The sequence below is a fragment of the Cydia splendana genome, chromosome 26 (assembly GCF_910591565.1).
Source record: "Cydia splendana chromosome 26, ilCydSple1.2, whole genome shotgun sequence".
NCBI lineage: Eukaryota > Metazoa > Arthropoda > Insecta > Lepidoptera > Tortricidae > Cydia > Cydia splendana.
Window position 1 is genome coordinate 6,340,178 of NC_085985.1, and position 27,707 is coordinate 6,367,884.

At 39.1% G+C, this 27,707-nt stretch overlaps 3 protein-coding genes across 3 annotated transcripts; all 3 read right to left on the bottom strand.

Annotated features, from left to right (window-relative positions):
- Positions 1–4,334: 4,334 nt before the first annotated feature.
- LOC134803564 (zinc finger protein 883-like) lies at positions 4,335–6,235 on the bottom strand. Its single transcript, XM_063776362.1, has one exon. The coding sequence runs from the start codon at positions 6,233–6,235 to the stop codon at positions 4,715–4,717; it is 1,521 nt and encodes a 506-aa protein (XP_063632432.1). The 3' UTR covers positions 4,335–4,714.
- A 1,753-nt stretch (positions 6,236–7,988) lies between these two features.
- LOC134803066 (uncharacterized) lies at positions 7,989–27,519 on the bottom strand. The gene is made up of 6 exons (XM_063775773.1): positions 27,298–27,519; positions 12,326–12,467; positions 11,514–11,570; positions 8,961–9,029; positions 8,544–8,615; positions 7,989–8,017 (listed from the first exon to the last, which is right to left on the bottom strand). The coding sequence occupies exons 1-6, from the start codon at positions 27,424–27,426 to the stop codon at positions 7,989–7,991; spliced, it is 498 nt and encodes a 165-aa protein (XP_063631843.1). The 5' UTR covers positions 27,427–27,519.
- LOC134803565 (uncharacterized protein K02A2.6-like) lies at positions 14,742–18,991 on the bottom strand. The gene has a single exon (XM_063776364.1). The coding sequence runs from the start codon at positions 18,747–18,749 to the stop codon at positions 14,742–14,744; it is 4,008 nt and encodes a 1,335-aa protein (XP_063632434.1). The 5' UTR covers positions 18,750–18,991.
- Positions 27,520–27,707: the final 188 nt, after the last annotated feature.

Below are 27,707 nucleotides of genomic sequence, written 5' to 3' on the forward strand. Positions count from 1 at the left end.
AAATGCCCCAGAATGACTTTTGGTGACGCCAGAGTGCCTACCGCGAACCACGTTCGACGTGTCGCCTCTCTATCGGACTTGTAAATTCGTACGTAAGTGTGACAGGGAGCCATGACGTCAAACGTGGTTCGCGGTAGGCACACAGAACGAATACTGGCGTCACAAATTGGTATTCTTGCGTCCGCACCTTATTTTATCGGTCATTATCGGCGAGCCAAATTGGCGTTTGCGACCGCACGTCCTGATTCGATCGGGCAATTTAATCAGATTGGCGAAAAATTGACTAGTCTGGATACGCCTTACACCTTCCTCAAGAATCACTATATATAAAATGCATGAATATCCGTTCAGTAGTTTTTGAGTTTATCGCGAACGCACAAACACACAGACAGACGCACCCATAAGTGAGAGCGAGAAAGAGATATAGGTCAATGAAACAAACATTTTATTTGTAAACAATAGTTTATTTTCTTGGTAGTGAATGTAGTGATTATATTATCTTTGGTTGACATGAGGTAGGTTCTCAAACATTCTGTGACAAAACTTCATATTTCTATACCTACGGCTGCCTACGGCGTGGGGCTTTAACCCTTGGGACGCCTAGTGCCATATCCGTACCAATCCTGTCAACTGCCGGAGGGTCTTCAATTTTTGTACCCGTCAACTGCCTAGTCCCAGATCTGTACAAACTGTCTCAACTGCCTTGTGCCTTATCAGTCACCAAATTTATTGTATTATATTTTTACAATTTTGAGATCTAAACACTTACAAATAGAGTTTTATATCATTTGCACTATAGCACTTGCATTTATCGCGGCAGTTGACGGGTGCACGTACGCGAGCCTATCCGGCATTTGAGGGGGATGGGACGGATCCGGCACTAGGCATCTGACGGGTACAAGTACGTTTGTCGGTTCGGCGTTCCAGGGGTTAAATGCAGGCCTCGATTTTCTATTCGCTACACCAAAGATATTATAGTAATGTAACTCCGTGTAAGTAAAGTCTAATTAAAAAACGTGCCTCGGAAATCAAGAAAATGTATGGTCGAATAGATGGCGCCACACCTTTGCTCTGTACTCGTGTAGATGGCGTCACCGATTGATATTTAAAAATTTTAACACATATCAATGAAAGAACATGGGTCAAAGTCATATGTCTTGCTAAAAATAATAAAAAATAAAACATTTATCCATATACATTTTTTGATATTTTTATTATTCATTTTCATTTTTAGTTTTAATCCTAGAATAAGAATAATATTTATTTATCCTGTGTCGAAAGTTAGCAGTAAATTTACTGTGACTGTGACTACAAAACTTACTTTCACAAATAACCCTCTATACACTCTTCTCTTTGGCTACACTGAGCTACTTTTATTATGGGACCAACCCCGCAGGCTTTTAGCTGATCAGTCGTCGATGTTTTCTATGGAAAAGCTTAAAAAGAATTCGCGATTTGGAGTTGGTCCCATAGCAAAGAGAATTTAGACTAGAGGGATATTATCTAGCGACATTTTACAAATTTAACACATATCACTGAAAAAATAAGGATCAAAGTCAAATGGCGTTCTAAAAGTGTTAATCATTTGTGTCAAAAGATGGCAGAAAATGTACTGACTACATAATTTACTTTGACAATATCCTTCTAATCTAAATGCTCTATAGTAAAAGTAGCTCGATTTAGCGAGTAGCATCGAGCCCTTCATTTAAAGCTCCATAATGGGAAGCATACTGTAGTAGTAGAACAATAGTACATTGTTAACCAAGGGTTGATATCTAGGCACCCATTTCTGACGTAATTTTTTGGAAATATTTGGGCTAAGCGTATGCTGAGACACAGGCGACGCATTTCACGCAACGCACCACAGCGCGCAGCGCAGAGCAGATTTTGTAAAGATATGCAATGATACGTCCTTGCGATGCAGCGTGCGTAGCTAAAGGACGTTTTATACTTAGAGTCAGGAATAGGTGCCTTCAACAGAGTTAAACACACTGCTTTTCATTTAGAATACGATGAGGGTAAAATTAGTGTGTACATATTTTTTTAAACAGAACTACTTAAGTATTAACTTGTACCTACTATTTCATAAGGCAACTTCAATTAAACATTTAGAACAATTCAAAGTAAAATGATCTTTATTTATGCAAAACAAGGGTTTCATAATACATAATATATATCAGAATAAAACTTACGCGACAATTTAATTTTAGACCGCACTTTCATTGCTAATCGTAAACATTAAATAAGTTTTTGGCAAAAAATTCATTTTTGGTACAAGCTTTTATCGCTGACTGTACTTTTCTTACGACAGACAACTAATAGATTTGATTACGCGGATGTGGTATATGGTCCACGCTTATTAGCACGGACAGACCGCATCATACAAAGAGTCCAAAATGCATGTACGCGTTATTGTTTTAGATTTCCCCGGCGAGCGCATGTGACTCCTTATTTAAATTCATCAGGCATTCTCAAAATGGCTTACAGAAGAGAACTCCATCTTTCTTCCTTATTGTTCGGCGTAGTAAAGTTTGCAAAACCGGAGTACCTCTTTGAAAAGTTCACCTGGCGCTCAAACACTTCAATGAAATATGGCCTTAGATCGGTCAGCAGCAAATTAGTAGTTTCACATCACTGCACCACCGCTTTTCGAGGTAGTTTTAAATACACAGCAACTAAGTGCTGGAATAATATACCTCCACCACTACAGATATTAAATGGTCTTCATAGTTTCAAAACCCGACTTAAGCGACACCTTCTTCAGATTCAAAAAGAACTGCCTCTTGGCGGTAGAGCAATACCCTCTTACCTACCTTCTTATCTCTGATAATAGCCCAGCCAACAATACATTAGAGTATATTCTTAACAAATACGTATGCACTTCACACTCACTATAATATCCTAATCTATATACACAAAACGTTACTTTTTGTAATATATAATTTTAATACTGTACACAAACTAAAGAACACACATAAAATACACAGTAGGTACACATATATTTTTATAACTTGCACTCCGCGCTCCGTTCCGTCACATATTTTATTTTCCTCTTTTACTTTAGGTTCTTTATTATTTTATTAGGGTCCGACTGAAAACCAGCGTTGCAGTTAATTTTACTGCAACATCATGCTCAGTCGAGCCCCTTTTTAACATCACGCTGTTTTGTTTATATGTAAACATAAATTTAATTTGTTTTTAGAAGTTTTTAAGATTTTATGTTTAAATGCTTATACTAAATACATTAGATCTATGTCCAAATGTACCATTAATGTGATCTTTGTGATGTTAAATAAAGTTTTTCTATGTCTATGTCCATAATACTCATCGAGACAATTCTAAAAACCCCTCACACAATTAGGTTGCGTTGTTTCATCAGAGTTCCTATGGCCACCTCCTGTCTCCATCATCAGATCAGTTCGACAGTACCATATTATTGTATTGTCATCAGAACTACATACAGCTGCCAATTTTCATGACGTTACGATCCTTGGAAGATGGTTAAATTAGTTACCTTAGATTCCATTACATAGTTACATACAGGTCGAGAGTTCCTATGGCCACCTCCAGTTTCCATCATCAGATCAGTTCGACAGTACCATATTATTGTATTGTCATCAGAACTACATACAGCTGCCAATTTTCATGACGCTACGATCCTCAACTTGGAAGATGGTTAAATTAGTTACCTTAGATTCCATTACATAGTTACATACAGGTCGACCTAATAAAAGCTTGTTAAAAATAAGTACTTGGAAAGTAAATCTCCCGACGGTCGAAACTTGTCAATTTCAATTCAACCAGTATAAAAATATAAACAATGAGCCATTTTTAGAGCATAAAAGGGAAAAAGAAATACTAAAAACGGTTCGTCAACATGTCAACTATAAAATAGGTAAGTACGTAATATCGGACCACGCTAAGTTTTAATGACAAGGCTACTTTTAATGCAAGTAGGTATGGAGCATATAAATTGTATCATTAGGTATATTATAATACTATATAGCGACCCGCCCCGGCTTCGCACGGGTTAACAAATTATACATCTAAACCTTCCTCAAGAATCACTCTAGATAGGTGAAAACCGCATGAAAATCCGTTGAACAGTTTTTGAGTTTATCGCTAACATACAAACACAAAAACAAACATACGCGGCGGGGGACTTTGTTTTAGCAGTAGTAGTAGTAGTAAAATAGTTTATTGTAAAAAAGAAACAAGATTTTATATGATGTATACAATTAATGTACATGGCGCATACGCTATGGAAACGTGTCAGAATCTTCGAACGTAATCGAACAAGAAACAACTTATGGGACATACTCTCACATTGACTGTTATAAAATGTTATAAGACATCGTTTTATAGTATAACATTTATAGGGACTACATTCTATCATTGATAATGTTTTATTATGTTGTCCCTGTCACATAATGTTATATAACATTTTATAACAACCAGCCCCATCGAATATGTTCAAGGTTTGTATGTTGTCAGTATCGAGCAGTGAAGTTGGTTGTCGAGATTTCTGTCGACCGTTTACAAGAAGCCGAAAATATGACCATCAGCTGTTGTCCGTCAAAATGTGCTCTTGCGTCCTTCTGTCAAGTTCTTGGTTGTCATCAGCCATGATCATATTATGGGATCAAATTTTATCTACCTATCTAATATCATAATCATAATCAATTAATCAAGTCTGAGGACCGTTAGAAAAGTGTCACAAATGATCGTCCGCGCGACCGCCGGCGCGGCGGCGCTTTACATAAAGGCCCATGTGAGTTTTTTCGTGAATATTCCTAAGCGAGGCAGACACGAACTTTTTGCTACAAAAATCGCAAGAATAGGGTCTCTCACCCGTATGTAACCTGATGTGCCAGATCAAATTCTGCTTATGTCGATACTGCTGATGGCATATGTCACAAGTGTATGACATGACCGATGAGTGAATCTTTTTGTGATTCTGTAAATAGTGTGGGCTTGCGAACTTTTTAGGACATGTTTCACAAGCATAATCTCTTTGCCCCATGTGTAATTTTATATGCGAGATTAGATTTGTCTTGCTAAAAATCTGCTTATTACAATAATCACAGATATAGACTTTCTTTTCGTGATATTTCCGTTCATGGTATCTCAGATGACGTAATAGAACAAAGTTTTTAGAACAAATTTTACAAGAATACGGTCTTTGTCCATTATGAATGCGCATGTGCCATTCCAAGAGATAATTCTCATGAAACCGCTTGGGACATAGACCGCAGGCGAAGGCGTCAGGCCTTGTGTGAACTAAGGAATGTTTTCGTAAATGATCCTTACTTAGGTACTTCTTATTACACACTTTACAAGAAAAAGATCTCTGTCGATTTGTATGTATTTCTTTATGCGTATTCAGAAAACACATTCGTATAAACCGCTTACCACAGACTTCGCAGGCGTAGGGTTTCTCTTTCAAGTGAATTCGTTCATGTACTTTTAAATAATCCATAGTGCTGAATCCCTTGTGACATTCTTCACAACTGAATGGCTTTTCTCCAGTGTGTTTTCGTTGATTATGTCTCTTTAATGTGTAAAAGTTCGTAAAGTTCTCGTTACATATTTCACAATTATATTTTTTTATTCCGGTGTGCCGAGGCATATGTGCATTTAAAGCAGCTACATGTGCAAACCGCTTGTCGCAATATTTACACAAATAAGGTTTTTCTCCAGTATGTGTACGTTTATGGATAACTAATGCATGGTAACGCGACAGTACCTTTTTACATATGTCACAAATAAACTCCTTGTGAGTTTTTCTGTGCCGACAATAATCAACATAATTGGAAAACTTTTCCGAACAACATCCGCAAGAAAAAGATTTCTTGTGTGTTGTTAATACGTGTATGGATAAACGAGACTTAAAACTAAATTGTTGTCCGCAAGTGTCGCAGGTGTAGGGTTGTGGGTCGGCGCTGACGGCGGGTGTGTGAGGCGCGTCCTGCACACTGCTGGCGGGGCTCGGCTCGCGGTGTGGTGTCGCGGGGCACGGCTGGCTCGCGCGCGGGGAGTCGCGGAGGCGCTCGAGCCACACGCAGCAAGCCTGAGCGAGCTGTTCCCGCCCGCGGGCGGACGCGGGCCACGCCGCCTCCGTCTCCTCGCCGGCTTCACCGCCCGACGCTAGAATACAATCAACAGTCAGGTGAGTAGTGGAGACGATTACGATGAATAACAACGATTTATGAGCGTTTCTTTTATTTTTTGCCATTTTTAGGGTTCCGTACCCAAAGGGTAAAACGGGGCTCTATTACTAAGACTCCGCTGTCCGTCCGTCCGTCCGTCTGTCACCAGGCTGTATCTCACGAACCGTGATAGCTAGACAGTTGAAATTTTCACAGATGATGTAATTCTGTTGCCGCTATAACAACAAATACTAAAAAGTACGGAACCCTCGGTGGGTGAGTCCGACTCGCACTTGTCCGGTTTATTATATATTGTGACCTTTTTTGCCACTTGATTTCTAATCAGAATCGCGAGCCCTTTACATCTCGGAGTAAATATCTCCTTATAGAAGAAAAAAAGTGTCCTAAAAATTCCATACATTTTTCAAACTTTCCTTTTTGTTACCGCCATACAAAGCATATTGAGAAATGGTAACACAATAGGAAAAAAACTCTGGGACATTTCTTTATCCCAATAGGATCGAAAAAGCTCGTGATTCTGAGTAGAAATAACACAAAAGTGGCAAAAAAGATGTGATAAAAGAAACGGTCTTATTATCTTCACACGGCATATTAAATAACAACAACAAAGCCTAGGTCAACCAAATAATAAGACAACTTTCTTTCAGACAGGATCGTAAGAGTTTGCACAAAGTAGGAATGTAGTCAATGTAGGAATCTCAAGGAATTCAGAATGCGTGACTTCCTTCCTTCTTCCTCGCGTTATCCCGGCATTTTGCCACGGCTCATGGGAGCCTGGGGTCCGCTTAACAACTAATCCCAAGAATTGACGAAGGCACTAGTTTTTACGAAAGCGACTGCCATCTGACCTTTCAACCCAGAGGGGAAACTAAGCCTTATTGGGATTAGTCCGGTTTCCTCACGATGTTTTCCTTCACCGGAAACGCGGTTTCCTTCCTTCAGGTTCAGAATGCGTGACTATCGTCATGGATATAATATTCGCCCAAATAGACACAGACTGACAAAATCTGAGCAGTACTTATATAACTAGGTCCCAAAATTTACAACCGATTGACCAATGACTTAACACCTTAAAATTAGTTGAAACAAACAAACAAACAAACAAACAAAATTTACTTTATTCATGTAGGCCTAGCAACAAGCTCTTATGAATCGTAATTAATCTTAATTACGATGTTAATATTATTCCATAATAAAATTGGATTATTATACATATCAAATTTAACACTAAAAATTTCACAAAAGGATCGTCAAACATTAAAAGGATTGTATAAAAAAATACTAGTCTAGAATTTCTAGAATAAAATCTAAATGTCAAAAAAAAAGCATAAGTAACAAAAGAAGTAGATAGTATTACATCGGAATATCCATTTCCTCATCAATAATCGAATATACCTAATAAATAAATAATCATTTCGAATAACAATTAATCCCACTGATGAAATGTCTGACACCATATTTATAAACCAGCTCAATGAGTACTGAATTAGTATTCAATGTAAGTTTCATTATTGTCAAAATGAGGCATGTTGCGGATGCAGAATTTATGACATCCGCGGTTAGGTACTTAAAAAACGTCAAATATTATATTTTAGGTAATTTCACAAGGTTTTTTTTAGTTTCACCTGTCCCGTTGTCCGTCTGTAATCAAATCTTGCAAGTTAAGTTTGATCTACTTCCCGGTTTCCGATTGAGCTGAATTTTTGCATGCATGTAAAATCGGAAAACAATGGTACCATCGAGCTGATCTGATGATGGAGACAAGAGGTGGCCGTAGGAACTCTGTGATGAAACAACGCAACCTAATTGTGTTTGTTTTTAGAATTGTCTCGATGCGTATTCGTTGTCTGTCGTAAGACAAGTACAGTCAGCGATAAAAGGTTGTACCAAAAATGATTTTTTTGGCAAAAACTTATTTATTTTAAAAAAACGAAAGGTTTAGTATTTGAGCAAGAATATAGGTGCGTTATATTTCATAAACAGTAACTTGGCTGACTTTTCTGGATCTATACGATTTCGTTATAGGTAATGCCGAAATTACCTAGCACTTACGCCGCCGATAAGACGTTCCTGTACGGACTTGTTTGACATCCGCATCCGCATAAGCTACGCATCGATTTTATTCGGATGCGGATGTTGAAAATAATGCGGAAGTTCCGCGGATGCGAATATTCGCAACATCCCTGATCAAAATTACTATTAGAGTCAGTGTTATATAAGGTATTTTACAGGTGCAATAAGAAAAAATCAAATATTCTTAAATAATATTGTTTATATTGATGCTGATGATATGATTAGAAATTGCTTGAAATCGACAACACTTGAGTCGATATTTAATTAAGTAATCATGCGGTGAACATAGTAGTAACTCACGTGATGACATGCAGTCCTCGTCATTAACCGCGTCCGTATCCTCACATTCGGACTTGATGATTAACTCTTCATCTGAAACAATAATACCACCTGATAAATGGAACCAAATTTATGCCATGATTAATAATTATAGACCGCAAGCCAGGTACAGATTTCTACATAATTATGTCCCAATATCGGGACATTGATTGGAAGAAGCGAGCCAGGGGTTGACCTCGATTTGCTCTGCTGGGAAGACGCCCAGTTGGCGTGTCATATCATCTCTTTCTAACGCACGCGTGGGCGTGCTGTCTCTGTCACACGCTATATGTTTATTTTGATGCTGATGATATGATTAGAAATTGCTTGAAATCGATAACACTTGAGTTGATATTTAATTAAGTAATGATGTGGTGAATACTTATAGTAGTAACTCACGTGGCATGCAGTCCTCGTCATTAGCCGCGTCCGTATCCTCACATTCGGACTTGATGATTAACTCTTCATCTGAAACAATAATAGTTACCTACTGATAAAATGAACCAAATTTATGCCATGATTAATAAATATAGACCGTAAGCCAGGTACAGATTTCTATGTCCAATATCATCCTAGGCGATAATACGTAAAGTTATAATGAGCTCTAGTGGACGTCAGCTGACGCTCTGTTGATGGGCTGAGGAATAACAGCAGGCTGGAACTCTTTTCCTAATACAGACATCTACAGTTCGCAATCTAAAGAATTTGTCACAGTCTAATTGTTATACATACAGTGATGAATATCCTGTGGTTATGCTTTTAGAGGGAAGTATCTACACCTAGTATCAGTGTTGGGCATTCAAGAATAAAATCATTATTTGAATAAGAATTTGTCGGAATAAAATCATCTCGATTTTATTCCCGTCAAAAATATTCAAATAATTTTGGTCGGGAATAATTCGTTAGAGAAAAAATTGAATGAGAATAACATATTCTTAATCAAATAAATATAATCATGATTTTTATTCGAAATAATATTCCACGAATAAAAATGTGGTCTGGGTACCGTATAGGTACTAATTACGTATAGTTAGGTAGATGTAATAGTAGTTAGTTTCTTGTCTAATTCATACCCATTTTATGGAATAAAATCTTACAAATTGACTGTCGCATAGTTTCAGTAACCGTATTATTTTTAATTTACTAACCAAATCATTATGTTAAATTTAGCTGGTCTAGGGGCCTAGCCAAGATGCCAATCGCTTGCGCTCCGACAACGAAGCGCTTTCTGTCTCTATCACTCTTACATATTAGTGCGATAGAGAGCCAGAGATAGCGTTTTGCTGTCGTAGCGCAAACCATTGGCATGTTGGCTACGAACCCAAGGTGCCTAGCCAAGATGACAATTATTGTTTTTGATTTAATAACCAAATCATTAGGTAAATTTAGCAGTTCTGGGGGCCTAGCCAACATGCCAATCGCTTGTGCACCAACAACAAAGCGCTTTGTCTCTATCACTCTTACATATTAGTGGGATAGAGAGACAGAGATAGCGTTTCGTTGTCGTAGCGCAAACGTTTGGCATGTTGGCTACGCACCCAAGGTGCCTAGCCAAGATGCCAATTCTTGTTTTTAATTTAATAACCAAATCATTAGGTAAATTTAGCTGTTCTGGAGGCCTAGCCAACATGCCAATCGCTTGCGCTCCGACAACGAAGCGCTTTCCGTCTCTATCACTCTTACATATTAGTGCGATAGAGAGACAGAGATAGCGTTTCATTGTCGTAGCGCAAACGATTGGCATGTTGGCTACGCACCCAAGGTGCCTAGCCAAGATGACGATTTTTGTTTTTAATTTAATAACCAAATCTTTGGGTACAATTTAGCTGTTCTGGGGGCCTAGCTAATATGCCAATCGTTTGCGTTCCGACAACGAAGCGCTTTCTGCCTCTGTTACTCTTACATATTAGTGCGATAGAGAGACAGATACCGTTTCGTTGTAGTAGCGCAAACGATTGGCATGTTGGCTAGGCCCCCAGAACAGCTACATTGTGCCTAATGATTTGGTTATTAAATTAAAAACAAAAAATGTCATCTTGGCTAGGCACCTTAGATGCGTAGCCAACATGCCAATCGTTTGCGCTACGAGAACGAAACGCTATCTCTGTCTTTCTATCGCACTAATATGTAAGAGTGATAGAGACAGGAAGTGCTTCGTTGTCGGAGCACAAGCGATTGGCATCTTGGCTAGGCCCCCAGAACAGCTAAATTTTACCCAATGATTTGGTTATTAAATTAAAAAGAAAATTGTCATCTTGGCTAGGCACCTTGAGTGCGTAGCCAACATGCCGATCGTTTGCGCTGCGATAACGAAACGCTATCTGTCTCTCTATCGCACTGATATGTAAGAGTGACAGAGAGAGACTATACCTACGCAACTCCACGGAGCGTTAACGTTTGGCATATTGGCTAAGCATCCTGATCGGAGGATAGAACTAGATAGTGTATAGCGGAACTCTTCAATGTGTACTGTACCTAAACTAAAGTAACAAATATCAATTCAATCCGACTTTTAAATAGAAGGGTGAAAATCAGCTTACAAAAATAAATATAACCGATTGTACTACAAAAATTAACTTAATTCTAAATAAAATTTTAATTGAATAACACCTTATTTAGAATAGTTCTACTTCTAGAATAATTATTCTGTTTTTTATTCCGCATTTAAAATAAAAGTCACATGATTTATTCACCTTAATTTTATTCTAAAATAACTAGTGCAAGAATTATTCTAATTCAACTCGATTTGAATAAGAATAAAATTTCTGTTTTTATTCTTATTCTTATTCAAGTTAATTTTTGCCCAACTCTGCCTAGTATGATCCATTACTTTTGATTCTGAATGTACAAGAAACAGTGGTTGAAGCAATTCTTCCCCACATAATGCTCAGTTTCCAAGGTTAAGATTATCTTGCTGTTATTTAGATTAATATACATTTAATGTATACTCACGTAGAGAGGTCTTTTCACATGTTCCTTCTTCAGTCAGCACAACTGGGGGCTCCTCGTCTGAATGGAAACATGTAATAGTTACATACATTTTAATTACACTTGGAGACCTACCTATTACCAATCCCCATTATCAATTTTGCAGTTCATTGAAAATAAAAATTGGCAAATATATGTACCCGAAAATGCCCGAAATAAGTAGGTACTTAGGTAGGTACATAAATACACCTAAACTAGTAATGTATTGGTGCAACAATTATTTAGAGCATTTTACATACAAAATAAACTTGGTAAACATTAAAACCCAAACCCTTCGAGCAACACGGAAGGGAGGCGGCATTCGCACTATTTCCCCTCTGCCTAGGTACAAGATCAACTAATCTAGCGCGGGTAATAAAACTAGTTGCGCTCGGATTTTCGACTAGACTGAGTCGAGACGCGCGCGTGAACACAGCAGCAGAAAATTTTGCTCGGTTTTTGTTATAAAAAGAGGTCGGGGACATCAAATTTACAAAAAGAAAGGGTTACATTTCACATGTAATATTTTTTTACATATCATACGTTTAATTACATTTAAACACAATTATTATATTTTAGTCTCATGTAATTGTTGGATTTATCGATTTTGGTCGCCCAGTACAAATTGCGGATTTGCGAATTGCGGAGCGACAAATCCGACTTCTCATCTCTCAGAATACAATAACATACTTCGACGAAAATGTGTTAGTGTGCGTGTTGTGACACTTGTGACTCGTCCGTACACAAAAAGAGATCGAGGTTTGCAAGATTTGATAAGCATCATTGCAACTACCAACCTTTGACATGATTTTTTGACTCCAAACCCCCCCGCAGCTTGGCCTGGCTGTGCTGCACTAGCAGCTTGAAGTGGCATGCTTCCCGCAGCCGGCCCACGCAGTTCTCGCAGATCCCACTCTTGCCATCATAGCCCAAAGTTACCTACAGCACATGATTGAAACAAAAACTAATTAATGTCATCACCAGCGGGCTTAGCAAGGTTGTACGACAAGGTAGTTATCACGCAATAGGTGTGGATAAAACGGCCGTTATCGTCGGTTTTATCATCCATACTATGGTTGCAGACGATATATGGAGTTATCCACATTTGACAGCGGTAGATGATAGAAGACAATTTGCATAACATGGTCGTTGGATAAGATGTGGATAATTTGACAGATTGTCCCATTTTGACAGTTCAACTTAGTTAATTTTAACTACGTGCTTCTTAGATGACGATAAGCCTTGTCGTGAAAGCAAAAGTAGTGAATAATCATATTTTAAGGTATAAATTACAGGTAAATATCAGTTTTTCTATGATTATATTGAGAGTTATTAGTTACAATGTTCCGCTGTATATAATATTGTCAATATTTTCTTCGCAGGGAAGTCAAATTTTATTATTCCTACTCGCGGCTGCTGTTGAAGAAAAATATCGTAAACAGCTTTAAGAAACACTTGCAACCCATTTGATATGACGGACGAAGAGTTTCGGCATATTTACATGGTGCGTAAGGAGTGTGCAGTGCATTTACTTATGTGCCGAATTTAACGCCGTGCTTCAAAACGGTGATGGGTTACCTACCAAAACATCTCAAAGGTAAAGCTATAAAATTGCAGTGTTTCTTATAAAGTTAATATGTATTCTATGCATAGACCCTATTATATGTGAAATCATTGATTCTATGTAAAACAGACGTCTTAATGACAATGCTACTAAACTCTTCAATACTAGGTACCGGCCTCATTATTATATGTAAAAGTTAGTATGTTAAGATATCTGTTGTACAATCTCTTACTTATGCTACTAACCTACTAACAGAGGTTACTTAAGCTACTATTTACTTCAACATTCATATCCTAACCTCCAGGGGGAAAATCTACTTGACAAAATTAGATTTACAGTACCGGTCAATAACATATCACCTTTGTGTGTTTTTGTATGAACTTGTAGTAGGTTAGTTTGTAGATTTCATATTTTACTAGTCATTTTATATAAATATGCATGTTTTTCCAGAGATGAGACCTAGCTAGATTGATTTTTCGCCCCCGAAAACCCCCATATAGCAAATTTCATCGAAATCGTTGGAGCCGTTTCCGATATCCCCGAAATATATATACATATAAATAAATAAATATACAAGAATTGCTCGTTTAAAGGTATAAGATATTATGAATACTGAAATACTGTGAACTACAATAAGAGACTCAGCATATTACTAAAAAAGCTCTTTAAAAATAATGAAGTTGACCATACATTAAAACAAAAAACCTCTATGAAAAAATCATTACATAGACCAATTTTTCTCATCGCTGGACAAGGAATACTACTAAACTACCTAAAGCTGTGGAAGTCACTCACAAATATAAAAAAAAGTTATACCGTAAAAGCATGGAGGTGATATATTATTGGCCGGTACTGTAATTAGGTACTTATTTGTTTTAGGTTCTAACAGTATACACCACACCAGCAGCACACCTACACCAGCAGCAGCAGCAGCAGCTGCTGGTGTGTAACAGTTACACCTGCTAGCTGATGGCAATTAACTACCAACGTGGGACTAGTCAAGATCATGGCTTGTCCATTGGAGCACTACTGACTGGATTGGCCACACTACTGTAAGCCTGAACCTCGAGCAGTTTGTAGATGCTGTAAACAGAAGGTAAGTTCTTTTGAGCACTGAATTAAGTATTAGACATGAGATATATAGGAGCCGGGAACACTGGGATAACTAATAAAAAGGCAAATGCGCGTCCGTTCGTATTAGAAGATGTATTTCGAGAGACAAGTTAAAACTACCACCAATTATGACATTAAATATTTTATAAAAATCTTAACCTACCCGCGAGTTCACTGACCGAGCGATCAGCTGTGATACATGTCTATGTATATACCTTCGGTGCTATACATGTACATATATCACACCCTACCACTTAACTAAGACTACATAGTATACGGTCGTCGGCCATGTACTAATATGGCAAGTAACGATCCCGTGAAAACTTCTCCTCCAGGCCAGGTGAAAAGAACCCTTATGTAAATGCTAATAAGACTGACATGGAAAAGCCGTCTCCACTATAGATCCGACAATTATTACACAATATCATAGTAAATTAATAACAGAACTTCCTTAAATATAGTTATTTCTAAAGTACAATCCAGTATTAATCTTTACATTTTTTTATACTAATTCTAAAATTACAAACAAGTAGTACTTAATATAATATGGGATTACCATATCTTTCTACGAGCACGGGCACACGTTTAGGTATCGGGGCAGGTGGCACAGAAGCGGGCCCCGGTGGCGCACACGGCTCCGAGTTATCATGGTTATCGTCATAGTCCGCCGCTGGGCACGCTGTTATAGCTAAGCGTGAGTTATTGCGTAACTGATCTATATGCCTTTTAATAATTTGACCGTCTTCCCTTTGCACCAAATAATTACGTGAACCTAATTGTTCCGTGATCGTACCGCTAACCCATTTCTCCCCCTTGCTAAAATTCCTAGCCCAAACATTATCACCTACACTATACGACCTCGAGACGCCCCCCGCGTTTTCGCGCTGTCGGAGCTGCGCGGCGCGCGCACACTCGTGCGCCGCGGCGCCGGCGTCAGCGCGCAGCAGGTCCAGTCGTGTGCGCAGACCTCTTCGCTGCAGCAACCTCCCCGGCGACTCGCCCGTACTGCTGTGAATAGAATTCCTATACGCTAGTAAATATGACTGGAGCGCGGCGTCCACGTCTTGCCTATCCCGTAAAGCCTTCAAAATGGTTTTTTTAACTAGCTTTACTGCACCTTCTGCTGCTCCGTTTGAAGATGGATGATACACCGGAGAGTAGGTTTGTTTTATGCCATTAAATTGCATGAACTGAGTCAGTTCTCCACTCGTGAACGGCGGGCCATTGTCCGATACCATCATCTTGGGTAGCCCGAAACGAGCAAACATCTCCCTTAAAACTCTGATGACGTCATCTGCCGTTGTTCTCGTCATTTGTTTTACTTCAATCCATTTGGACGATGAATCCACGACTACTAAATAGGTCATGCCGTTTAGGGGTCCTAGGAAATCCATATGCAACCTACTCCAAACTTCTTCGAGATATGGCCAAGCTTGTGGTGTAGATTTGGCTGGGGCCGGTGCTTCCAGAGCGCATGTGGTGCATTCCATACACGTTTTCTCGATTTCAGCATCAATGCCGGGCCACCAAACATAGCTCCGGGCAAGACTTTTCATTTTGACGACTCCAAAGTGGCCTATATGCAGCTCACGTAGAACGTCATTTCTTAATGTCGTGGGTATCACCATTCTGTAGCCCCACATGACACACCCGGCTTCCGAGTACAGTTCGTGACGTCTTACCCAATACGACTGCAGCTCTGGATCGTCACACTTCGCTGGCCACCCTGACTGTAAATACATAACCACTTTTCTCAGTAGATCATCTGTTTTTAAATTGGCTCTGACTTGATCACTAGTAATTGGTAAGAAATCCTGTACGAATTGTACATATGTCACCTCAGTCCTGTCTGCTGCCTGCTTCCCCACTGGTAGCCTGGACAATGCGTCAGCTCCATTTTTGTCTGTAGGCACGTATTCTATGTCATACTGGTAACCAGACAAAATTACCGCCCATCTTTGTAGTCTGCTCGCGGCCATCGACGGAATACCTCCCTTATCTCCAAATATGGAAACCAACGGCTTATGATCGGTTCTTAGCAAAAACCTTCGACCGTACAGGTACTGATGGAATTTTTTTATTCCAAACACAATTCCCAAGGCTTCTCTTTGAATCTGAGAATAATTTACCTCCGCCGCATTGAGCACTCTGGACGCGTATGCAACAGGCCTTTCCGTACCATCTGGCATCTGGTGCGAAATCACCGCCCCCACGCCGCTCGAACTCGCATCTGTAGTTAGACATAGCGGAAGTTCAGGGTCATAGTGCGCTAACACCGAACTGGAAACCAAACAACGCTTGACGGCATTAAACGCTTCCGAACATTCCTTGGTCCAACTAAACGAAGCCCCCTTCCTTAATAATTTGTATAATGGTGTTAACGTCATACTTATATTTTTAACAAATTTCCCATAGTACATAATCATTCCTATGAATGAGCGAAGCTCGGTTACATTGGCCGGTATCGCCATGTCCTTTATGACTTTAATCTTTTCCGGACACGTGTGAACCCCTTGTTTACTAATGCGAAACCCTAAATACGTCACCGATTCCGCGAAGAAAGAGCATTTTTCTTTCTTAACTTTCAACCCAAATTTCTCGAGGCGTCCTAGCACTTGATGTAATGTACGCAAATGATCCTCCCTGTCTACTCCCGTTATAATTACGTCATCAAGGAAAACACCTACTCGCGGTAAGTCTGCGAAAAGTTGTTCTAGTTTCCTTTGAAATATCCCCGGGCTCGACGATAGCCCATAGATCAGCCTATTATACATATACAGGCCTTTATGCGTGTTGATTACGGTATAAGGTTTAGATGCCTCGTCCAACTCGAATTGTGCATAGGCTTGAGACAAATCAATTTTTGAAAACGTTTCCCCCCCGTGTAATTTGACAAGCAGGTCCTCAACTCTAGGCAAGGGAAAACGGTCAACCTCTAAGCATCTGTTTAGTGTTAATTTATAATCGCCACAAATGCGAATACCTCCATCACGCTTAATTACCGGTACTATCGGCGTGGCCCAGTCTGACGTCTCGACCGGCGTGATAATGCCGTCCCGCTGCAGCTGGTCCAGCGCGCGCTCCACCGGCGCGCGCAGTGCGTACGCCAGCGGCCTCGCTCGCATGTACACCGGCGCGGCGCCCGAGCGCACGCGCAGCGCCACCGTGCCGCCTGTGTACCGCCCGAGCCCGTCCGCGAATACATCCTTATACCTAGAAATCAATGAATCCATAGTAAGTTCCAATTTGGTATCAATTTTGTTACAACTAAACGGCTCCACGCCCATTTTCAACTCGTACAGCCATTGTCTTCCTAACAATGGGTTTTTGCCCCCATCTATAACAAATAAATCTAAAGACATCTCTTTGTTTTTATATTTAACTATTGGAGTAATTCTACCGACCGGGCGTAAACTTCCTCCTGCGTAAAAGTTGACTAATAGATTAGGTGTTAAAATAGGTAGATTATTAAATAATTTTTGGTAGCATTCTAGACTTATACATGAAATGGCACTACCGGAGTCAACTTCCATTTCTAAACCTATTCCGTTAACGTCCAATGTCATCATAAACGGCTTATAACGACTTAAACTGCCTACAGATAAAGCGTTAAATTGTACCTCGTTCAACAACTCCTCCTCATCCTCCTCGTTTGCGTCCAACGCATGCACTCTAGCTCCAGTTTGTAGTCGGGGACACATCTTCTTTAAATGACCTTGTTGCATGCATACGCGACAAGAATACACGCGGAATTTGCAAGTCGCCGCGTCATGATTGCCGCCACAAACACGACACTGGCCCTGCTCGCGAGCGCGCGGCGCTCCTGCCGATGCCGCTCCCGCCACGGGCGCCTGCTTCGCCTGTGCGCGTCCGCCCCATGCCTGCGGTGCCGCCTTGCTGCGCCCCGCTACCTGGGTTGCCCCGTTAGACCTCCAGGTCCCCGACGAGCCCTGCCTTCGGGCCCCGCTGCCGCTGGCCGATGCATATAGCACTTCCACAACCTCTTTACTAGTGCCGCGCGTCCTACTATCGACTGCCGCTGCGTCTTTCTCTGCTGCCTCCATGGCAACCGCCAGCTTCCAAGCCTTGGCGAATGTCAAAGCATCTTCTACGAACAACCTCTGCCTAATAGTATCGTCCGCTATGCCACACACTAATTGATCCCGTAGATTATTTTCCAGTTCCGTCTTAAAATCACAATATTGAGTCATCTTCTTTAAATCCGCGACATAGACCGCCAACGACTCGCCTTTTTTTTGTATTCGTTGACGAAATTTGTAACGTTCCGCCATTATGCTCCTTTTAGGCTGTAAATGATTAGTCATCAGTTCTTTTAACACTTCAAATTTTTTTGTTGAAGGTTTGTCCGGCGTACACAATGTCACTAATAACTCGTAACTTGCACTGCCCATCACTGTAATTAACGTAGGCACTTTCAATGCATCCGTTACGCTATTCACAATGAAATATTGCTCTAACCTATCCACATACAACGCCCAATCGTCCGCGCTAGGATCAAACGGTTGCAACTTTCCAATCGACATTATAATACTGTCCTTTCACTGCCGCACGCTTAATTGTCCGTATTCGTCGCCAAATGAGATATATAGGAGCCGGGAACACTGGGATAACTAATAAAAAGGCAAATGCGCGTCCGTTCGTATTAGAAGATGTATTTCGAGAGACAAGTTAAAACTACCACCAATTATGACATTAAATATTTTATAAAAATCTTAACCTACCCGCGAGTTCACTGACCGAGCGATCAGCTGTGATACATGTCTATGTATATACCTTCGGTGCTATACATGTACATATATCACAAGACATAAAAAACTGTGACTTTCCACAAGGACTGTCTTAGTAACTTTTCCTTTTTTGAATAAGTATGAGTGCGGCTGTATTATGCATTGAGATATGTACCTACCCATTGTTTGATAGTTATGTATGATAAGTAGTTATCTCTGGGATATATAATCTGGGAATGCAATACTTATTAGGTTTAACTAAGGCACCTAGTTCTAATGTGCTGCCTTGTTTAATGGATATTATTCCTGGCGATTGTTTAGTATATATCTTGAGTGCACTAGACTGCACTCATGTGAAAATACTTACTCCATCGCTGCCACATGAACCTACTTTTACTTATTTCCTTCTTTTTCTTCCAGAAAACTTCTCGTGGATCAAGGGAAAAATTAGAGAAGACGCTCCTAAAAAAACTTCCTAAGCATGCAAGCATGCACAAAACCGGCTCTTAATAAGCTTAATAAATACATATTTCGCCTATTACTATGTTTTACTATCACACAAATACCTACCTAATTTACCTATATTTCTATACAAGTAGAGACTAGTAAACATTCAAGACGGATAATCTTCACACAGAACACCATTCCCGGGCATGCTTCAATGTAGGTGTCACTTATTCTTATTTTTCATTTTAGCCTTATGCGTACAAAATTTGTGATATTATAGCTTCTAAATGTAAAATCCGACTCATATGCAGTATAGTACAATGAAAGCATAGGTAATAAAAACATTTTAGGCACGTTCTTACTTAAGAGGAAAGGGAGATGGCCGCTTCCGCTTCTCCATACAAACGTAGTCCTCATTTTCCTCTCTGGATATTGACATTATGGAAAATATTTTTACATAATTTAATGTATATTAACCATATAGCTATGCCCCTACGTTCGAATTTTTGATTATTGTAAAAATTAGGAGCGGAAGACAGATTACATACAAATTTTTAAATGCTTCTAACTCTTATAATAATTAAAAATTAAAAAAAAGAACAAACGTAGGGGCATGGCTGTAGTTGATGTTGATATGATATACAACAAATTGTATCAAAATATTTAATGTTATTATCCAGAGAGAAAAATGTGGACTACGTTTGTATGAAAAGACTAGTGAGTCTGGCGGTGAAAAGGTCAAATAAGAATATTCCTAAATGCTCTATTATGCTAATAAGTCTACTTTAGTGACTATAACTGCGGTCAGACTCAATACGCCAATAACTAATGTTGAATATTAAAAACTATGTTAAATTACATTTAGGTAGATACAAGAATGACAATTCTCGTCACTTGTGGTGTTGTCAAGTCTTTTTTGTTTACTAAACTCTATAGATAAGTTAACAATTTCGGCTCTGTGCTAGAGAGAATATTATAAATGGGTAAATAAAACAACTATTGCCAAAAAATTAAACAAAGTTTATTTACACATTAAATATAGGTGTACAAACAAATCATTGGCTGCCGTACCCGGTGTGAAAGTGCCCATCATGCCAGCAGCTTTATCGCTGGATTACTGTGAAGTATGAACAGCTTTTGTACCAGGAACGTCATATGGCGCCCGGGGCAGGCACCAAATTTGCGCCTCCCCCCCCCCTCTCCGAAACGAAATGGGACCAACCCCTAGGTCGCGAAAAAAAATTTGGCTGTTTCATACATTTTGGCTGGTCCAATTTCTATGGGAGGGTAAACTATTTTTTTCGCGATTTCGAGGTTGGTCCCGTAGCAAAAGTTACTCAGTATAATCCCAAAACCTCCCTGGCAACGGGAATGTAGTTATTTTTTAGCCATCCTGTATAGTGTATAGGAAGCCTCAGTAGTCCACATATCGATGAATGTCGTCGATAGACAACATGTCACAGATATGCAGCAGCAGCTATTGAAGCAGGTTCCGTCAACTACGGCTCATATGCGCCTGCCGGACAAAGGGCTAGCGATCCACTTGCATAATAGGTAGTCTATTGGACAGTCCATAAGATGGTAACATCGACAGGAGACCCCTAACGTAAGACGCGCTAACACTGGACACAACACAACTCTGAAGCACTTGGCCCGCTCGCCTTATAAAACGAAAGCATAGCAACTCCCGCCGAATATCCCTCTGCTTGATAGAAGTTTCTGGCATAGAGTATTCACACTACGGGATGGTGGGCGGTAGGGCGCTACCGTCGTCTTTCAAGGTCGAGTTCGATTCAAAAAGAGTTCCTAAAAGATCGTCTTTCTCTTTTGCGCTGTGGGCCAGATTAGTGTAGTAAATAAAGGTAGTGGACCCCGCAGTAATTCCTCAGCCTGAAAAAACTTTACAGTATGATAAAGTATCAATAAATAAAAAGTATTGTATAAATTTCCAAAGAATAATAATAATAGAATTAAAGTAAATACCTAAAGTCTTAAATCGTTAATATCTTTTTACGGAAAAATGCTCCGTTCAAACTTTCTTCGCCAGACATATTCATGTAACTTATTGCAACAATATATGAAATATCAAAAAAATATCCCAGCAGAAATACCAGTATTAATAAAATAAAATTTTTTGGCGTGTCTTGGACCGGAAAATTGCTCAGTCTAATTTTTTCACTGGAATGCCATTTTATTGCCGTTTTATACCTACAAAATGAAAATCTAAAAATTTTCCACTCTCAGTTTTTAATAGTTCTATACATACATACATTTCGATACGCATTTTTTTGGATTTTTTTACCCACTACGCCAAATTATATTCTAAGATCATATAAGAAGAAAAAAATGACAGAGCAATTTTCCCATGAAAATGAGCGTCAAAAAAAGGAAGTATCATAAAAAAATATTCTCATGTTTGACAAAACTTTTAGATTTTTTTCTAGTATCACATACTGATACAAATAACTTATTTTGTAAAATAATTTTGGACTGAGGAATTACTCGGTTCAATATATAATCAGATTTGTGTTTTTACCTAACTTAGGAGTGTTTTTTTTTTTGGATATTTATAATGTTAGTCTCGGCTCATACTATACAATAACCAAGCTAAATTTCATCGACTGAGAAATTAATGCATGGGTCTCCATACAACAACTTGCTTCATTTACTACCCTAAGATTACCATCCGCATTTCACACTTCACAGTGGTGGTAAATACGACTGACAAAAGTTTCCCTGCTGCCTTTGGCAAGGCGGAGAGGTAGTCTTAGCCCATTTTGGCGCCCCCCCTTGGACGGCGCCCGAGGCACGTGCCAGTTTCGCCACTGAGCGGGGGCCCTTACCATTCTGTCTGATTCGACGGCCTAACTTACGTTGTAAAACGCTTAATGATAATACTAATGAACTGAAAAGGTTGTTTGTTGTTTTATTTGTGGATAGGTATGACACATATATATATTTTTGGAATGGTCTTCTCACTAGCTTTTATTTGATATCCATATTATTGTATTATTGCTATTTCATAACTGCTCATCTATAAGTTTCGTTTCCAATATAAATAGAATGCTTAACGGCGCAGAAAAGATCAACATTCCTCTCAGACCTCCAACAAAAAGGGGCCAAACTGAAAACCAGCGCTGGACGCCAGTCTAGCACATGCTGAGCTTGGTACCCACGGCCAACATGTCTTGCTAAATGTAATTACCTATGTATAGAGTAGACAATAAGTTAGTACTTAACCTAGAATAACTTAGTACATACTTAACATAGAATTTATATGTAGGTATATGGTTTGTATTTCTAATATTTTTTCTACCATCAACTTATCATGTTTTGGCAATGGAGCATTCCATGCAATTGTCTACCGTTTGTCCCGTAGAAATGCAGATTTTCTGGAGATTTGCAGGTATAAGAGTTTCCTTTTCTATGACAAATGGTCAAACTTGCACGGACAATTAATCGCTTGCTTTAAATGGCGAAAAAAAAAGTCGCAACACAGGAAATAAAATGCGTTTGTACGGGACAGCTCGTGGAATGCTCCAATAAAGTGATTTCATTTCATATCATAAACTGATGAGGGCATTCAGAGTGTAGCCTTGAGGTTGCCAAGCCAAGCAACCAAGTCAGGTGTCACGGTCTTCAGGTCCTCAACAGGCCCAGGAGTGGAGGAGGAGTGGAGTGGGCAGCGTTGGAAGATATGCTAAGTGGTCTGCATTCTGCATTCGCAAAGTGGGAAAGCCGTCTATCTCCATTTGTGTGGCTGAATTGCAGCGGCCATGTCCGGTTCTCAGGCGGCACCAGATTTTCCGAGGAAGGTCAAACCCTTTTGGTTTTTTAGTTGGGTCAGATATACAGCAACTCCGAGCTGCCGAAGCTGACCATTCCGCTATCCACCTATCCGAAATATTAAAGCTGCTCAGGCTCCCAGCTGTAGCACAGGGTCGGCGGGCAGTCGGGCGGCAGAATTCCTCGTGGACAGGCATTGTGGGGTTATTCGTGATATTCTCAGCCTCCCTCTTCAACGCCTTGAGTCGTCGGATGTGAGGAGGGGCAATGTGACTCAATGCCGGCAGCCAGTGGCGGTTGTAGATCGGATAGTGCCTGAGATGCATCGCATGGTCTCGTTGAGCTTAACGTCCAATCTATGGGTATGTGCACTTTCAAGCCTCCAATATGTTATGACTGAAACAGAAACAAATTATATTAGATGAGGTCAGGCGCAGGCTAGTACTTACAGCGGTTCATTGGCAAATTATGTGAAATTAATGTCACTTTTAGAAAGCTCTCGTTTTTAAGCCAGGGGGATTTTTTGTTACAGTTGTCCAAATTATCGATTGAAAATAAATTGAATTTTGTTCTAGTAATTATTTATCCGTTATTAAAGTTGTATTATGTATCAAGTGTAGTTCTGTACCACTTGCGTCATAAAAACAAACCAACGAACACCTTATTTATCAAAATGTATCTCAGATATTCTATGCTAGGGTAATATACGACACAAACATACCCACACACATACATAGGCTGCTAAAATCATTCCCATAGTCAGGTATAGGTACAATAGACCACTTTACCAAACACAAAAAAAATATTCCAGCTGCCAGCAGTAAAGAAACCAGCTTCTACTCCCAAGCCCTAACAATATAAATAAGTTTTTGGCAAAAATATAATTTTTGGTACAAGCTTTTATCGCTGACTGTACTTTTCTTTCAACAGGCAACTAATACTCCATGAGTCCATTCTAACAACACCAAGCACAATTAGTTTGCGTTGTTTTATCACAGTGTTCCCATGGCCACCTCATGTCTCCATCATCAGATCAGCTCCATGTCATCATAATATTGCAATTGTCATCCGATTTACATATTGTTATGTATGCAAAATTTCAGCTCAATCGGAAATCGGGAAGTGGGTCAAACTTAGCTGTCAAATGTATATGGCCAGCTTTAGTGCTAACATAACTGTTCCTAGTATTCCTATATTACCTACATGTTATAAGTAAGAATATTGTACGAGTAGGTATTATATTATTTTATAATCTTAGTAGAATAGGTACTAATACAATTTATTTGTATTGAATAAGGCCGGCGCCCCACTGCTGCGCACGCTACATCCACGGCCCACGTTTTAATACAAACCGTGGGCAAGCCCACGAAATTTTGTATAAGAACGTGGGTCGTGTACATAGCGTGCGCAGCAGTGGGGCGCCGGCCTAACTCTTGCAGGGAATTTGTAAGTTACTTGTGGGTATGGCTACTTTATTTATTTAATTTATAAACTTTATTGCACAAAAATATAGAATTACGTAAAAATGGCGAACTTAATGCCAAAAGGCATTATCTATCACCTACTAGTCAACCATAGAAACAAATATGTGACGTTCCACGGCAAAAGGTACCTTATGGCGGCTGGCGCTTACGTCGCATAGCGCCGCAATAATATTGGAGCGGCGTTAATAGTTAATAGCGTAAGCGCCAACCGCCATAAGGTACCTTTACCCGTGGGACGTCACATATAAACACTAAAGGTTGGTGCAAAAACCAATCAAAAAGCAAATGCAGTAGGTATATCTTAGATATACATACTAACATAAACATACATATATGTTATAAAAATAAATGTACTAATATGTATATGGGATGATAGACACTAGACGAGACATTTAGCAGATAACTACCGAGCATGACTACTCAAAAAACAAATTTTCTTGGGGCTTGTCTTACAGGTAGAGGGAGTGCATTCCATAGATAGGTTGCCTGAACGGCAAAACAATCATACATAAAACGGTTATGAAGAGGAAGGACTTAAAGTTTAAGTGAGCGGGACATCCGGAACGGGCATAAAAACTAAATACTTATTAATAATATTTTATCTTTATGTCTTAGATTTATGGCATAAAGTGTGTCTTTTTCTTTTTCCATAAACTTTTATTCTTGCTACAAAACCAGCTTCTAGAATATACAAACAGAGTAAAAAAATATATAAGTTTTTAAAGTGAGGTCTACGGGTTTCAAAGATTTTAATATTTGTTAGAACCCTTAAGTATGCACTTTTTATGCAGTGTGAATAAATGTATGCATAGGTAGTGTTGTAGTGTAACTTTTACACATCATTATTGCCAAATCAACTTCCTGCAATTATAGTAGTGATAGAACAGGTTTTTAACAAACTTTTGTCACTTAGTAGAACATAATAGATAGAATGAGAAGAAATAGATATTAAGTGTCAATAATATTAAAAGGCACCAGAAACTTTTCATGATTTTAGTTTAAGAAAGGTGTACTTACATCTTCAATCCTTTCTTCTAGATCTTAGAACTTGTGTGCACTGTGCAGCATTGCATTTTGTATCTCTGGGTTCCGAGAGGCTCATGAATCTCCCTGTAGGTGTAGGCGAACAGGGGATGCTGAGTTATATATTTGGCTAGCATTTTCTTGTGCGCCGAAGCATCGACTGAAATTAAACATATTCATGACAAAACCAGTTAATGATCAAACGAACTATAACTTTTTCTATAAATAAATTAGAGAAACTTACATTTTGGGTGGCATTTCCTTTAGTTTACACAGCAAATCAGTATTTTTCTTCGACTTGGTTTGTATTTTCACTAAATTCACTGAATCATGCGCGTACGCGATGCTTGTCAATGTCAAGTGAATTGTCAGTTGAAAAAACACGATTATCCGTGCATGTTATAATGTAAGTCAATTTGTATAAAGCTGTCACTCATTTAAACATTTTTCAATTTGGAAGTGTAGTAATAAAACTAACTATTCGTTTTCAAACATCGTCCGACACACGTCCGACATTTTAATAAAGCCAGGCATTAAATGGATTTTTCATAAACTCTAGGCATAGACAATCGTGGTCACTTACGAATGATAGTGGATAACTTTATACGATATCGACGTGGTATTCTTATCGTAGCCCGTAACCATGTTCAGCAAAACGATAAAAATACGACTATCGTTAAAAGACGACAGTAGATTCCACGCGCAATATGATATAACCTTGCTAAGCCCGCTGGTCTCATATTCAAAGTTATCAGTATTCAAGATGAGATTATTCCTAAGGTAAATAAAATGTGCCCTTTTTAACCAAAAGGGTACTATTGTCATAAGGAGGTATTTCCATATAGCATCAATTTGAAATCAACCTTATTGACAACCGACAATGTAGTACCTTTTGGTTGAGAGTGTCACAAATGCTCTTGAAAACATAGACAATACAGTACTGCTGTACTATATCAAATGACTGCAATACTGGAAACTTTGGCAGTATTACACTGCTCAACAATTGTCAACCATTTTGCCATTTCTGTAATGTTCCCAAAGGCCACCTTTTTAAATATTTTATCTCAGGGCTTAAAGCTAGTGATCCAAAAGACTCGAGCCCTGTTAGCTCTTTTTTTAGGGCTTGCCTCATCTCTTGACGCCTAAAAGGCTAAAAGCCTATTTTACTAATGAAATAAAAAAGGCTATTAGCCTTTAAGGTGTCAAGAAATGAGGCGAGCCCTAAACAAAGGCTCACAGGGCTCGAGTCTTTTGGATCACTACTTAAAGCCCAAAGATACTAGATACTAAGATACTAGATTTGCCACTAAATAAAAATACCTTAAATTTAAAGCTCAATAATTGATTTCGATTACTTTCAACTTAATATAGATTAATATTCAACTCAGCATAAATATCAAATTTTCATGAAAAAAAATAACACTTCGATAGTTTGTAATATCAAGCATTGGTGCAGAATTAGTTCAGACGGACTCTTGGAATTTGAAGTCACAGACCTATCCAGTTCTGATCAGATACGAAAAAATACGAAAGCATTTTTCATTTTTGAAAGCTTTTCGCGCTTACTCGGACAATAAACATATTGTGTACTAATAGACACTTACATCAATTGCAAAGCATTCTTCTAACATGGCCGAATATATCTCCATTATTCCGAGGCGGGTGTACGGCGTCTTCATATCCTTCGTTGGAGGCCGCCGCAGGCAGCAGTGGCACTGGTTTATCATCTCCATTGCATAACTAATCGGTTTTAGTACTATGGTTCAACAAAAATATCATTTAACCGTCGAAAAAACATTTAGGAGTCACTCCCGTTATGATTGATATTAAAAAAACAGTTCAAATACTTCGCTGCTCCTAAAATAAACTAAAGTTAACTAAACTAACTCAAAAAACACCACAAGCACAAAAAGAAACGTCAAAAAAACACCAGAAGCATTTTTTTTTTTTTTTTTTTTTTCGTCCTTTCTGGACAGGCTAAGACCAAAGGCCATACTGCCTAGTCTTCGGTGAA